Below are 16,489 nucleotides of genomic sequence, written 5' to 3'. Positions count from 1 at the left end.
GTTGGTTAGGGTTGGCATCAGAAAAGAAATATATGGAAAATGCGACATAAGGCTGCTCTCATTGATAGTGTAATATGCCAATGAGATGAAGGCTCAGGAATTTAAGATTGAACTTAAATCTAGTAAATCTGCTGAATGTCTTTAGATGCATATTAATGTCACCTCTCACAGTTGTTGGAAGAGCACATAACTGACCAGGTTTGGAGTTCTGTGTATTATTGTCAGGTGGAAGGTAAACCAGAGTTGTATTCACACTTGTTAGTTCACTAGTGTCACATAAAATGCTTCTACATTTATTAGATTGGCTTAATGTAACCCTGTTTCCTACATTTTGTAGGAAATATCTTAATTCAATGGAATTTGATTCAGGCTCCAAACCCGTTATTGGTTCCCATGTTGGATGGGATGGATGATTATGACAGTGTTCCCAAATTTCATTTTGGACCAGAACAACTAGTCCAAGATGGTGTGGGTCACATTAGTGCTATCACTAGGAAGGAGGTGTAGGATGGATGTTTGGTCTAATTTCTTCACATCCTATCACTAGGAAGGAGGTGTAGGATGGATGTTTGGTCTAATTTCTTCACATCCACACAGTTCCCATCTTCCATTGAGAACAATGTTTGAATACTCTGTTTTAATTTGAGGTGCTAAGTTGGGATATAAAGATTCTTTTGAATGTCAATTAACTATACAGCAATACCCCGCATAGCTGATAATTGGTACCAAAACTGTTCTGTATTATGTGAAATCGTGCTGATTGAGGTATAATTATAATGGGTTTTAATTGAATGCATACCAGAGAAACTGCCTATAAACAAGTTATAATAAATCTATAAACAATTTGCGGTTGATAGTTGATAGCCAATTAAAAGGATTTGAAATTAAAAATATTGCAAAAATTTTATTAATGAAAGGTAATATCATTAGAGATGAAAAAAAAAAAAAAAAAGCTTTGTTTATTTAGGTATTTCAATAATAAAGTCAGGTGAAGTTGTCTTTTCTTTTTCTCGGCATACAAGTCTTTGTATCATCAAAACCCATCTTACCATATCTTGATCTATGCGTATCATAAATCTATTTGCGTTAATCATGTGTTCTGGTTAATTTTTCTGTTGTCAAAAATATAATGGGATTCAACATCTGGACCTCCAATTCGTATGTTGAAAATTCTTTTGGTGCCACTACAGTGTTATCCACTTAAGAATTGTTTTCCTCCTCTTCATATGCAGTTTGCTCATCAATTTCAAGGAGAATTGCATCATCTAAGTCATTTGCATGCGAGTCAGTCATGTACATTGCCAGTGTTGAAAAGTTTCAAATCCCAAGTCTTTTCTGATCTTCACAATGTTTTTGGCAATTTCTGAATTCGTGATTCAAAACCAGTAAAATAATTTGCCAAATGGGGCAAAACATGCTGCCAAACAGAACGCATGTTGTTGGCAGTGATTGCTAGCCAAGATGCAAATATATTTTCGATCATATTTAAAGGGGTAAAATAAATTGTGAAATGAAAAGCTATCATGTTGTCTTGTCAGGATAGAATTACGAATACTGAACACTGTTGCATGTTGCTGGTGACAGCCTGAGGGGAGCTATTGGCACATGTGCATGTGAGACAATAGAGTTGGCATTGCAGCATATATGTACTCGTTCCTAAGCTACAACAATGCAGCATATATGTGTCTAGGCTGTTGAATGAGTTGTAATATGTACCGTAAATTTTTGACTTAAACTTAATTGAAAACAGTGTTATAGTGAAACCCGTGCTATGTGAAGCCGTACTAAGCAAGGTATTGCTATTTTTTTTTTTTTTTTTTTATGGAAACCCCAAACACAAAAGGTATTAAAACCTATAGTACTTAGTACCATGCATGGGTTGAAGGAGAAGTATGGGGGAAGGAGGATACTTTGTTGTTGGGTTTTTTTGGTGCAAGATCTGCTTTGGCCATATTGCACGCTATATTTTGTAAGTATGCGAGTTGTGAATTTACAACTGTGATAAATAAAAAAAAAAAAATGATAAATACTGCCCTCTAAAGTTTGTGTTTGACAGGAAACTGACAAATTGGGTAATAAAATTGTTTACAATTGACATTCCTATGAAGAAATAAAACAGTTTGCTTGCAAAGGGAAAAAAGCAAGCAAGCACCCTTTGTTTTGTTAGCGACTTTCACTTTTTCCTGCAGAAGGAGTGAACAGGCCTCCAATTTCTCCAATTTTAATTAAATTTTCTCTGATCTAACCATTTTTTAAGGAAAAAATCTTGTGGGGATAACCTTGATGTATAAGTTATGTTAACTTTCTTTCTTAATTGTATATGTGAAAATTTGAAATTTATTCCTATTGTTTAAATTATATTTTTCTCTCATATTATTTACTAATTTTAAAATGTTTCAACAGTCTTTTATAACTCATCTTTTCTAGGTTTCCAGTGATTTTGTTCCTGAAATGTGATCTTATGTTCAATGTTGGAAAGCTGAAACATGTATGAATCACCATTGTCATTGCATGATTATTGTCTTGATTTCATTTGTGAAAATATAAGTGCTATATGTGATGTACAGGTGAATTTAGATGATAATGTTGAAAAATATGTATTTAGAGATCCTGATGTATTTTTTCCAAGTGAAGTATCACAGCAACTTTTAGCAACTTTGAGTGAAAAAGGCTGTTTAACTGATCAAGTGTTAACTTTATTTGATGCTCAGGTTACTAGGTTGCAGAAGGTACGTATTCTTAATGCCTCAGACATTACAACTAAAGGACTTCGTGTACTACGATCCCATAGGATTACCGATCTTGAAGTTATAGGTTTGTCTAAGGTAACTGTAAATGATCTGATAGGTTGCTTAGGTGAGCAGACTTTACAGAATTTGAAGTTGCTGAATGTAGCCTGTAGTACTTTCATAAACTGTGAAAAAGTTAAAGTTGTCATCGCTCTTTCAAAACTCAGGAACTTGCAGACTCTGAATGTTAGCAATACAGAGTTTAATAGACAAAGTCTAGGAATGGTAACAGAAGATCTGCCGTTTTTGGAAAATTTAGATATCTCTGGAACTTTGGTTAATGATATTTCACCATTACGGAAATGCAAGGATCGCCTCAAGTCTCTTAGCATGTACAATTTGAAAATGTCTAGCTATGATGAATTCATTCCAGTGTTATGTGATCTACATCAGTTGCGGCATCTGGATATTTCAGATGATAAAGATGATCCTATGGAAATGTTAGCACCTGGAAGGTGCAGGATATCAGACCTTCTGACAAGAAATAACTGTCTTCCTCAACTTACTTCATTAGACATTTCTGGAAAGGAAGGTATTGACACAGATGAACTCAAGTAAGTTATTCTTTAATTATGCTTTCCAGTTACTTATATTCTGTATATTTCATTTTTATAAATTTACTTAATAAAAAGTAGCTTGACATTTTTAACTGATTGTATCTTTAGAACATACAGATAAATGTGCATCAAAATAACAGTGCAGTAATATTTGAGCAATAGTGTTTGTGGAAACATATCTTGAGTTCCTGAAGTGCAAACCAGAGGAATTAAGTCCCGACATTGTTACTCATTTATCCAATGAAAATCTCAGTTCAGAAAGCCTGAGTGGGAAACCCTTTACATTATTCAATTTAACTTGGATTTGCTTGTATGTAGCCTTTCTGCTGATAAGCATTTCTGCTGATTTCTGTATCATTCTCCAGTGGAAGAATGCCACTAGAGAATGATCCAGAACCATATCACTGGAATACAGAAGAATGTCACTGGAGAATGATACAGAATGGAATGAAATACATTTGTGAAATCACAAAAATATTTCATTCCATTTGAGAAGTACTATAAAAGAAAACATGTCTAAATTGGATGACAAAAGCTGAAAGTTTATTTGACCAAAAACAAAAAAAAAAAGCATGGGATATTTACAGGCTGTGAGACACTTTCATGTAAAAATTATAAGCAGATATATAATAAACTGACAGGATAAGACTTGAAAATGATCAGTATCCTGAAAATGCTGGAAAAGAGAGCTAAGAATGGGAGGGGGGAAAGGAGTTTTACTCATATATGAAAAAAAGAAAGTAAATTTGATAGGCCCTTGCAAGATTGAAGTATTGATATAATCGACAGTCCAGCTGAAATGGTAGCCAAGTTGAATAGGTATTCTGCAACTGTCTCATTTCAAAAATGAAAATTAGTTTCATTTTTACTGTTGAAAGTACATAATGAAGCCAAGGAATAGTGAAGCCAAGTTAAACCATTGTAAAATAAGTAACATAATATGTTACTTGTCTTGTTCTTTCCTTTAACCATACAGGGGACAGTGCCACATGCTCCACATGGGAGACCGTATCCAATTTTTGTCTAATAATAATAATAATTATTATTAGATAATGTCTTTTGGTTTACGTATGTTGAAAAGAAACATGCAGTTCAGTTTTTTTTATTATTGTTAGACAATATCTTTCAGTTTTCATATGTTAAAAAGAAATGTGTTTAAATTTTGTCTAAAAAAAATTTTTTTTTTTTTTTTTTAAGGGAAGACCTGATTCTCACATTATAAAAAAAATATCAGTATGCTTAAGTTAGTTTCATTGATTTATCTTTGATTGCATTTAAATAGTAGTTATTTTTAACCATCTAGTGGACATATTAGCATTAGTAGAGGTATGATGCAAGAAACCAAGCAAGCTTATACAGCATCAGCCAAACCCCTCTTTCCATTTCACCCAACCATTCAGATCACCTCGCAGGTGCCTAGTCCAGAAACTGTAATTTGCAAATCTTAAGCCTTTCTTCATAAGAACAACCCTTTATTACATCCACTTATCATGTTGCCCTTCTCTGTATTTGTTCCAGCAGCTCTACATCCTTCCTAAAATGAGGCCTCCAGACCTGTATACAGTACTCAAGGTGTGGCCTGACCATTGTCTTATACAAGGGGATAATCACCTTTTCCCTACCAGAAAAATTCCAGTATATCATTAACAAGACACCATGAGCTACTCTTGCAGACAGTCTGCACTGCTAAGAAAATTCCTTATCTGACTGCACAATTACCACTTGGTCCTTTTCATTGTCTACCACCCTCAGTGTAGTACCACACAGTTGATACGTTATTCTGGGGTTACGGCTACCCATATGCAGTACAGCTAGGCCTCGCATAATGTGAGTTTGATTAACACGATTTTCAGTTAACACTAATTGAAAAAATTATACCACTTTTCACTTTACACGATGCAAATTTCCAGTTAACGTGATCTTTTTTTTTTATGCGATAGTTGAAAAAGATTTGAATCGCATGTTAAGCTTACCGTGAGTCGAGTCAGACAGGCAATAAACTAACTTTTGCCTGCTGCCCTGCCTCGTGTTTCATCAACCATCGGAAGAAGATGTGTTACTTGTTTGTTTCCTGCTAATAAAGTCAATAAAGTCACTTGCATAAAAATTCAAATTTTTAAATGAGCCAGATGAAAATGTTACTGCAAAGGAGATAACAGTAAAAGAACTAAATGAAATCGCAGAGAACCTCAAACAAAAGGTGGTGAGGTTCTCTGCAATATTTATTTTGCCAGGGCTCAGAGAAGATTGTTGTTGGCTATTGGACATTGATTGATGAAAAGAGAAAGTCAACACTGTTCAAATATTTCTGCAACAGTCATTTCTTCATTGTGTATTTTATGTCAGAGGTTCCCAATCTTTTTCGGTTCACGGTGCCCTTAGTGTCTCAGTAATTTTTTCAAGGCGCACCCAGACCGAAAGAAATACCCAGCAGTTCCGTTTAGTAGTTAGGTTCAAACAACTTAATAAGAAATGTTGAAACTGTGAACTACCTCAAGCTAGTAATTCGCACGGTGTCCGATAGAGGTAGAGTATTGCTGTGTTTCCCTCAAATTTAAAATATTCCATGGCGCACAGTTTGGTAACCGCTGTTTTATGCAATAAACATTTAATTCCATAATTATTTTCATTATCTTTTACATTGTATGCAGTTAAAAAGTTATTTAAAAGGTATTTTTAAAATTCTTTATGGACATTCCAGAAGGTCAAGGACCAATTATAATTTTTCCTATTGATTATTATATTCGATTAACGCGTTTCCGTGTTGTGCGATGCGTCCGCGGGACGAATTAATCACATTAATCGAGGCCATCTGCTCAAATTTTCTATATCCTGTTGCAGTAGCATACTGTCATTAACAACCCTGCCAACCTTCGTATCGGTTGCAAACTTAAACTTTAAGTCTGATATAGCTTCATCAATATCATTAATAAATACAGAAAACAACAATGGTCCTAACACTGAACCCTGCGGGACTCCACTTAGCCATAACTAACATTAGTCCACGAAGAGCAGTGTCCATTATCCATAGCAGCAATTTGCCCTTAATGCCATACTGCTCCAATTTGTACAGTAGTCTTCCATGTGCAACAGTATCAACAGCTTTCCTAAGATCCATGTATATGATATCAAAATTATTTTTTTGCATCGAATTCCTTTGTGATCACATCATAGTATCCAATCAAATTAGTCAGACAAGACTTCCCCTTAAAAACACATGCTGTATCAGAACTATAATTCAAGTCTTGTTTAGGTGATCCTGTAGTGATTCTTTTATCCACTACTTTCATTAATTTCCCTGGAACAGAAGTTATACTAACAGGTCTGTAATTACTTGTGTAACCCTTTGATCCTCCTTGTAAATTGGGGTCCGATATGCACATCTCCAGTCCATAGGTACCATGGCCCCGGGTGCCAAGCGATTGTGACTGAGCAAGTTCTCTTTGTGCTTTCACTGCGATTTTCTAAATGGTGAATTCTAGTTCTTTTACGTTCCTCTCCTTAAGAAATCCTTTTATTTAATAGCAGCTTTTTTTTATCAAAAGAACTGATAGAGAGCAAGGAAGGAAAGTAACCTTCCTTTAAGAATTATTAATATGTATAATTAACCACTCTTTTACCCCGTGGAGTTTTAATGTATATTTTATTAAGCATAGCCTAAACTAATTAATTATACATATTAATTAACTGTTTGGGAATAGAGATAAAATTAAAAAGGTGAAGGTTACTAATTAAATTTACATTGAGCAGTTCTAAATTACAATCATAATTTTTTAACAGAGGATCAGTTATAAGATGGATTAACAATTTTTCATTTCTAATTTTCAATAATAATGCCAGTGAGTAGATGAATAATTCTAAGTTATAATAACAAATTGAGCATCTCTAAGATTACAGTTACGACATAAAGGAGCAATTCTATGTTATTATTACACAATCATATGAGCAGAACTTGGTTACACTGAGCAATTTTTAAGTTACTTTACTTTTAGCCATTTTATAAAATGAATTAAGACAAACAAAACAAATCTTTACCTGGTGGCTGCCCTCAGACCTGAAGAAAAATGGGAAAGAGGATCAGCCAGCAGTGGCTTTTATAGGCCAGGGATTAGTCAATTAGCCAATAGGAATAGTGTTAGATTATCCTAGATTCAGGGAGCTTGAAAGCTGACCTTTGACCTCCTGCTCTGATTCTGGGTTGCTGTTGACCTTTGATCATCTGTTATGGTGTGTGGGATGGTTCTGGGGGTCTGGAAGGGGTTGTATGTGATCTGTGGATGCCTTGTTTCTTTTTCTTCACTGGGTCCTTATTTCTTCGCTTATTTTCTCATTGAAGAGATGAAAATACCGTGGTTGAACTCAACCCCCTGGTTTCTATTGATTGCTGAAGATACAAATAATTTGATAAGAAATGCTTTGAATTTTCTTCTGTTGTACTGTGACTATCTGTGGAAATACTTGTGTTATGGAAGTTCCAGGTGTCCCCACATTGGAAGGCATGGAGAGCTGTATCAGACTGATTCTGCCTTACTCTACATCTTTTTTGTGCTCTTTTATTCTGCATTGTAGGCATCTGTAGGATTTCCCCTATATATATATATACTCCCACACCCACAATCCTATCTTATAGATTGAACCTCTAGGATTGTCGGGGTTGTTGGACTGTTGTTTTATGATCTATTTTATGGAGGCTATAATTTTGTAAAAGGTGAATATACCGAATTTCTTGGCTTCTTTTGCTGTTCTGGTGCTAATTGATGGTATGTACAGTATAATATGGAGGTTCTTCTTCTGTCGAAGTTAAGTTGTGTGATGGACTTGTTCTCTATGATGGATTTTTTGATGACATGCATCGGATATTTGTTTATGGCAAGCCTAGTTATTGTTTATAGTTCATTTTGTATGTTATCTTTGCAAATTCTGTAGGCATCTTCTGATGAAGGACTTTAGAATGCCTATTTTAGCGGAGAAAGGATGACAATAATTCTTAATGGATAAGAACTACGTAACGTCCTTCCCCAACTATATTAACCTTTCTTTATTTTTCGTAATTTAATCTCCTACTAATTTTGCTTGGTCACACCAGGCACTACTCCTGCTTCCCCATGGTGGGGCTGGTAACCTTGGCAGAAAAGTTCATCTGCCAAGGGCAAAAAGGAGCCAACACGAAACACAATACGTTTCCCTCTTTAGAACTGACAAGCTGTTGGCCAGAGTCAAAAAATGAGCATGACTCGTCGCAACCAAAGAGGTTAAAAACCATTTCCTCTGTGACAGAGTTTCCTGCATTCTTAATAATGCACCCATTATCAGTACTCATTATTGCATAGCCTATTAGTAAGCTATCTCCCTCTCTAATCCAAAGATTGGAAAGTACTGCACGGTCTCCCAAGACGGTACTTATTGTAGAAACTGTCAACCACAGGCATTCTGAAAAACTCTTACAAATGACAAACTTTGCTAAAATTCCAGTGAAAGTAACTCCCCGTGCAACTCTAAATACATCTAGTTGGGACCTTTTGAATGTGACAGAGGAAGAAATTAAAGAAGAGCTTCAGGAACAAAACGTAATTGCTGTCAAAAGAATTATGATTAAAAGGGACAATATAGATTGTGCAAGGCTCAAGGGCTAGAATTTTTTTCAGCCTGGACTGTACTTGTTAACAGGAGAGATTGCTTCTACAGGGATGGGATACACTTAAATAGAAAGGGTGCAAGAATATTTGCTGATGCTATCGAGGCAGTGTTAGGTGGGTTGGAAAACTGCTAGATTGGGGGGAGACAAAGACCAATAGATTGACAGTAGCCACTGTCAGAGGTGAAAGAGATTCTTGCACTGCTTCTATTAGAATGAGCAGAAGCCTGAAAAACATGATGCATGATATTTCAGAGACTGCTGGGAGCCATTGCGGTACAAGTAAACACATGGGTTGTGTTAGGGTAGCTAAGAACAGAAACAGGTGCAGGTATACTTGCGTGTACACCAATGCTAGGAGTTTATTAAATAAATTTGATGAATTTGAGGTATTGCTCAAAACATCAAAGGCAGATATTGTTGGGATATCAGAGACGTGGTGTCACACAGATATAAGGGATGCAGAACTGCAATTTGGGGAGTACAACGTCTACAGAAAGGATAGACAGGATAGGAAGGGGGGGAGGGGTTATGCTATTAGTTAAGAAACACATAAAAACCAAGGAAGTGAAGCCAGTCGACATCGCTGGACAGTGCAGTGTTGAGTCAGTTTGGTGTGACATAAGCATTGGGAGATCAAAATTGAGAGTAGGAGTGTGCTGTAGGCCTAATGACTGTTGAGTATAATAAGAAACTGTACAGGGAAATAGAGTGGGCCAGTAAATCAGAGAGTCTTATAATGGGAGATTTTAATTTCCCAGATATTGACTGGAATTTGGGGGCTGGTCACTCAGACACTAGCAGGGCTTTTGTGGATTTATTGGATGATTGTTTTCTACATCAGCATGTTCGGGAGGCAACTAGAGGGAGTAATACTCTTGATTTGATTATCAGCAGTGATTCTTCATGCATTAAGAATCTGCAGATAAATGAACCACTAGGTGGCAGTGATCACAGTGTGCTGAAGTGGGATTTACTCAAAGAGGTAACTACCATTAGGGGTAAAGGGAAGGGTTATTGCTTCTGTAAAGGCGACTACGATGGACTGAGACAGTATTTAAATTCTATACAGTGGGACCAACTGATGATGTTACCAACAGCAAATTCAAAATGGGAAGCATTCAAAGAATTAATCTTGGAAGCTACTAGGCTTTACATACCAACTAAGAAATATTGTTCAAGGTTTAGGCCAAAATGGATGTCAGATGAACTAATGAGGCATATGGCAGAGAAGAAAAATGCATGGGATACTTACAAATTAACACATGACACAGAAGCCTATGATAGATACAAGTTGATATGCAACCAAGTTACAAAGGAGGTTAGGCAGGCGAAGGCAGATTACGAGAAATCTTTGGCAAGGGATGCAAAGAAAAACAGCAAAGAATTCTTTACTTATGTAAACTCTAGAAGGAAGGGGATGAATCAGATTGGTCCACTTGATATTGATGGGTCAACTGTTGATGACCCTGCTCAGGTAGCTAACAAACTAAATGAATATTTTGCATCGACATTCACACATGAGGAGTTATTCAGCGAGGGGAATGCCAGAGGTGTATTCTACTCTAGCAGTAAGCTACAGAATCTTGAAATAACTGGGAGTAAAGTGGAGGAGAAACTGTTGAAGATAAACACAAGAAAGGCACCCGGGGTGGATGGGATCTATCCAGTTATATTAAAGGAGGCAGCAAAGGAAGTAAGCAAACCCTTAGCCATAATTATGAGAGCTTCCTTGGACTCAGGGGAGGTACCCAGGGACTGGAGATGTGCAAATGTGACCCCAATTCCCAAAGGAGGATCAAAGGGTGACACAAGTAATTATAGACCTGTGAGCTTAACTTCTGTTCCAGGAAAATTAATGGAGGCACTGGTTAAAGAAGCACTGCAGGATCATTTAGACAAGACTTCAGTTATAGCTCGGACACAGCGTGGTTTTGTTAAGGGGAAGTCTTGCCTGACCAATTTGATTGGATATTATGATGCAGTCACAAAAGAACTGGATGCAGGGAATAGCTTTGATATTATATACTTGGATCTTAGAAAGGCTTTTGATACTGTTGCACATGGAAGACTGCTACACAAATTGGAGCAGTGTGACATTGGAGGCAAATTGCTGCTATGGATAAAGGGGTAGTTGAGGGGGAGAAGACAGAGAGTGGTAATCAATGGACACTGCTCATCGTGGACTAATGTTATTAGTGGAGTCCCTCAGGGCTCAGTGTTGGGTCCATTATTGTTTTCTGTATTTATAAATGATATTGATGATGGTATATCAAGCTTAATGTCCAAGTTTGCAGACGATACAAAGGTTGGCAGGGTTGTCAAGGACACTACTGACACTATGCTGCTGCAACAGGATCTGGAAAGGTTGAGCAGATGGGCTGAGAGGTGGCAAATGAAGTTTAACATTGACAAATGTAAAGTACTACACATGGGAAACAGCAACCCCAGAGCAACGTATCAACTCTGCGGTACTACACTGACAGTAGTAGAGAATGAAAGGGACTTGGGGGTGGTTGTGCAGGCAGATATGAAATTCTCTGAGTAGTGCAGACAGGCTGCAAGAGTAGCTCATGGTGTATTGTCAATGATATATAGGAATTTTTCTAGCAGGGATAAGGAGGTGATTATTCCCTTGTATAAGGCAATGGTCAGGCCACACCTAGAGTACTGTATACAGGTCTGGAGGCCTCATTTCAAGAAGGATGTAGAGCTGCTGGAACGAGTACAGAGAAGGGCAACAAGATTAGTGAATGGAACAAAGGGGTGCTCTTACGAAGAAAGGCTTAAGTTTTGCAAATTACAGTGTCTGGAGACTAGGCACCAGCGAGGTGATCTGATAGAGGTGACAAAGCCTTGAATGGTTTGAGCATGCTCAATGCTGATGGGATTCTTCCTCTCTCTCAGAATAATCACCTGAGAGGGCATAAATTCAAATTGAGGAAAGACAGATGTAGGATAGACGTGCGGAAATTTGCCTTTAGCCAGCGGGTGGTTGGTTGGTGGAACAGACTTCCATCCCTTGTAGTGGAGGTTGATAGCCTAAATAAGTTTAAGGCTCAGCTGGACAGGTATTTTGAACGAACAGAGGGGTGAAGTAGGTGTGTTTTTTTTTTTTTTTTTTGGCTGATGCTGCATAAGCTTGCTTTCTTGCATCAAATGCCTCTACTAATGCTAATGGTAATTTTACCAAGGCTTAGTCATTGAAGAAGAAGTATCAAAAAAAGGTGGGATAAAGTTACTATGGGTAATTATATCTTGTTCTTGGTTTGGAATAATCACATTAACAAAAGACAAAGATGTCATAATGTATATTTTGAAGGAAATTTTGTTTTTTTGTTTAACCCAAGAAGGGTTTACACTTCTATAACTTGTTATTTACTTGTAGCAAGATTTTTTTATCTGCACAGAAATTAAACACTGTTATAGCATTATTGCTGTATCAGTTAAATCTGATTTAGAATTATTGCATATTTAATTTTCTTTAATTTCTGGCAAACCATTGATGATGTGCATTAACTAAATTAAGGTCTTAAACTGGGGAATCAGCATGCACAAATTCATAAAGAAAATTTATGTAATATAAAGAATGAAACTATAAATTTAGTGCACCCTTTGAAACTGTTTCATGCTTTTTTTTTTTTTTGCCAATACTGATTTGTGAGCAGCATTTTGATATGCCTGCTAGATGGTTGAAAACACTATAGTTGCTAATTCATTGTCTCATTTGTCTTGCATTTTCAGTTTAATATGTAATTTATGAAAGGTAATTTATTAAATTTCAGAAATTTCTTAAGAGTACATCAGGGTATAAAGTTCCTTGGACTAGTACAGACAGAAGTGTGCTTTGATGATATGTTTACTAAAGAGTCAGATGAATTATTCAATAATGAACTTGTGGTAGGTATATAACCTAGAATTTTGTATTATGCTAAGTATGAGATACAATTAAACTAAAAAAATTAATCTGCATTGGTAATAATAGTTAAAAAAGCCTAATTTTAAAATTTTTTTCTCAAGTATATTTCATTGAGTTTGGTACATCATCATTTTGAGGGCAGGAAATACCTGAGAACAGACAGGCTTCTGAAAGAGCTATTTGCAGCCTCCCTCCTATTATTAAATATTATTATTAGTACTATCAAATGATGCAAGGAAGGGAGCTTATACAGCATCGCAATAACACTCGCCTCGCTTGTCTATCTCATCTAATAATGTGCATAATTATTTCTAATGTACAAGTTAATGCATTTGCATAATTTCTGTACATAGCCAACTACATAAGTAGTTATAAATTGGCATCATTAAGTATATCTCATTATGAAAACCTTCACGAGTTGCCATGATATTGCACTACTTCGAATAAGTAGTGCAATATCATGGCACTACTTATTCGGTGATCTACAAGTAATGCTTCACCATAGGAGAAGACTATTGTTACTTATTCTCAGCGGATACCATCACCCATACAGCACCGTTTTGGAGCTTATTGGCTCCTCATCAGTGGGTGGCCAGGTACCTTGGTGTTGCAATGATGACATCATGATGTGGACGTAGTAACTTGTAGATGGTGATCTACAAGTTACTACAGCTTTAAAAGATGAAGAAATTGTCCAGTCTGTTAGTGATAATTTTGCCAAGGAGGAGGAAAATGAAGATGAACCTGAATAAATTCCAGTTTTGGCAATTCCAGAAACTGGTGCAAGTGATTGTGAATATAAAGTTTTATACAATATTGAAAAATCTATAAATAGACTTTGTAGTGATAATTTAAAGCAATCTAAAATAAGTGACTATTTTAAATTATAATCATTACAAATTGTTATGTTTAATTAATATCTATATTAATTAAGCTATGTATGTAAGTATAAATTTATTTTTATTTTGCCAACCTGTGGATAAACTTATTTTTATTTTGTTCGGAACGTAAAATATTCTTCTGATTTTTATGTATCATTTAATTGGTACTAAACCTTTGGTAATAAAGTGTAAATTTGTGCTTTATATCTTTATTTTTATAGCCTCTGGTAATATTTGTTGATTTTCGCTTAATAGAATCAATATTCAATTTGCAAATGTGATCACTATAACCGATGCTTAGTGTGTGTGTGTGTGTATATAACAGATAATTCATATAAAAATAATACATAAGCCAGTAGCATGGCAAAAGTTAACATAAAAATTAAATCAACAGGGAGGGCGAAAGTAAAGGTAACAATCCAGAAGCTGTAGCCGAAAGTCCCCAAATAATTTAGAGTTCAATTTAATCCAATTAATAATAAATCCATTTTTAAATTTAAAATAACGCCAATTATATAATAATTTAGCGACACCCCCCTAAGTAAGGTACCAGTTCCGAGAGACGTGAAATATCACCCCAAAAAGGGACTAAAACGAACTACTGAAAGAAAAAGTAACAAAATAATAGACTGACCCTTATGCCCCATATCGACAGAGGACCACGAGGCTACAGTTTTGCCATGCTACTGGTTTATATTTTATTTTTATATGAATTATCTGTTATGTACTATGGAGGATGTGCATTTTTCTGCCTCTAATGATAGCTTAATATTTATTTATTTTCTTATTTCATATCATTACATTTTAACTTTTTAAGCCATTATTCAATATATATATATATATATATATATATATATATATATATATATATATATATATTATGTTCTTAATGATGGTTATGATAATGATATCTAGTCAATTTTACAGTGTGCAACGTTAATGGATGTATATATGAATGTAATGGTATTAAAAATAATATGATGCTAAATGATGAAAATAACAATAAAAATAATAATATAAATGCAAATAAACAAAAAATGCAAATGAACAAAATAAATTGCAATAACATTCTCTTACTTGGCCACCGATCTGTTACTTCATTGGGGGCTTTGAGCAGAATGATAGCCAGACTAAAAGAATGTCTCATACCTACCCAGGCTAAAGTTAGTTTACATTTGCTAGCTTGGTGACCTGATCCATATACACCTAATTGCCTACAGATTAATAACATTTAATCAAACAAAATCGATCAATATAATTTCATACACGTATAATGTCTAATTGCCCTTTGTACAATAGCATTAACGTTGCACAACTGACAAACTCCTAACACTGTAAAATTGACTAGATATCATTATCATAACCATCATTAAGAACACAATATAATTTGCACTGCTAGTACCCAGCTTTGCTAGCCAGCTACTGGGACTGCAGCACTTATAAGGTTAACAATTTAAAATAAATAATAAGATTTACAATTAAAACTAATAATTTAAGCAAAATTGATAAAACTCCATTAATATAGGTAATAAAGTGTAATTACATGGAACCCGGGCCTTATATTTTCGTATATCGCAAAAACATCATAATTTCTAATTAAACATGAACAAAAGTACATATAGGAACAACATGCAGTACGGGTACCACAGCATAAATTGCATCCCGGGATTAGACATAACCACACAGGACCCGACATTTCCTGAAAATGGCATATAGCATACAATGCTGCCACACTGCAAGTGAATAAATCGAAACCCAATGGAACTAAAAATTACAATTTCCCACACATTGAAGACTATGATGATTGTCTACGCCACCAGAGGCAGCTAAAATTTCAGAAATATAAGAGTAAGCTATGCAAAACATGCCCATACATGCACAACTAGCACCAACATAACTCCGATAACACACCATTTTTTTGCCATACTAAAAATGTCATATACCTAATTACATGTAAAATATGTGGAATACAATATATAGGGAAAACCTGCACAGAACTACACATAAGATTAAACCTTCCCCATTCGCAGATAAAGAAATACGGCGAAAACCCCACGAAAGACAGCAGTTCCAGCAATACAGACAAATACAACAATGAAATTGAACTCAAACACTTCCAAAAACACAATTTCACTAACATAACTATTGCCATCCTAGCAATTATGGAAAACACCGCCAAAAGAGAAATTATGGAAGACCTGTATATACATCTGTATAAATCCCTCTACCCGTGCGGACTAAACAATAGATTTAATGGCAGCAATTTCACTTACACTAGCGCAGAACAATGTACATACACTATCTTTCAGCTCACTAAAAACTGGCGCACTAATGGGACAAAACACGGTAAAATTAAACAAGAACATAGCGACGACAATAGGAATAAGCCACAAAACCTTAACGACTTTGACAAACTTCTCACAGAATGGGATACGGAACCTATCAAAGTAAAAACATCCACAATAACCTTTTTGCCCTTAAAATCAGCGAACTTAAAGCATTAAGCAAGATATACCAAAAACTCAAAATCCAGAACATACATCTCAATCATATTCTAGAAGATATCTTTAAATTTAGAATCGGTATTGAATACCGCGATAGAACAAAAGTAGAATATCAAAGTTGTTAAGGTTTTGTGGCTTATTCCTATTGTCGTCACTATGTTCTTGTTTAATTTTACTGTGTTTTGTCCCATTAGTGTGCATAAT

General features: G+C 35.5%; 1 protein-coding gene across 1 annotated transcript in view; it reads left to right on the top strand.

Moving 5' to 3' along the window:
• Positions 1 to 16,489, top strand: part of LOC150081149 (protein zyg-11 homolog B-like) — a 256,638-nt gene that overhangs the window by 23,611 nt on the left and 216,538 nt on the right. Inside the window, exons 2-3 of the mRNA XM_090382030.1 lie at positions 2,428 to 3,343; positions 12,767 to 12,881. Of these exons, the coding sequence (XP_090238156.1) occupies positions 2,487 to 3,343; positions 12,767 to 12,881 (972 nt within the window). The 5' untranslated portion in view covers positions 2,428 to 2,486. The remainder of the gene's footprint in view (positions 1 to 2,427; positions 3,344 to 12,766; positions 12,882 to 16,489) is intronic.

The sequence above is a fragment of the Mastigoproctus giganteus genome, chromosome 9 (genome assembly GCF_048544385.1).
Source record: "Mastigoproctus giganteus isolate SK-2022 chromosome 9, ASM4854438v1, whole genome shotgun sequence".
In the NCBI taxonomy this organism is placed as follows: Eukaryota; Metazoa; Arthropoda; class Arachnida; order Uropygi; family Thelyphonidae; genus Mastigoproctus; species Mastigoproctus giganteus.
This window is presented reverse-complemented; position numbering and strand designations above follow the sequence as displayed.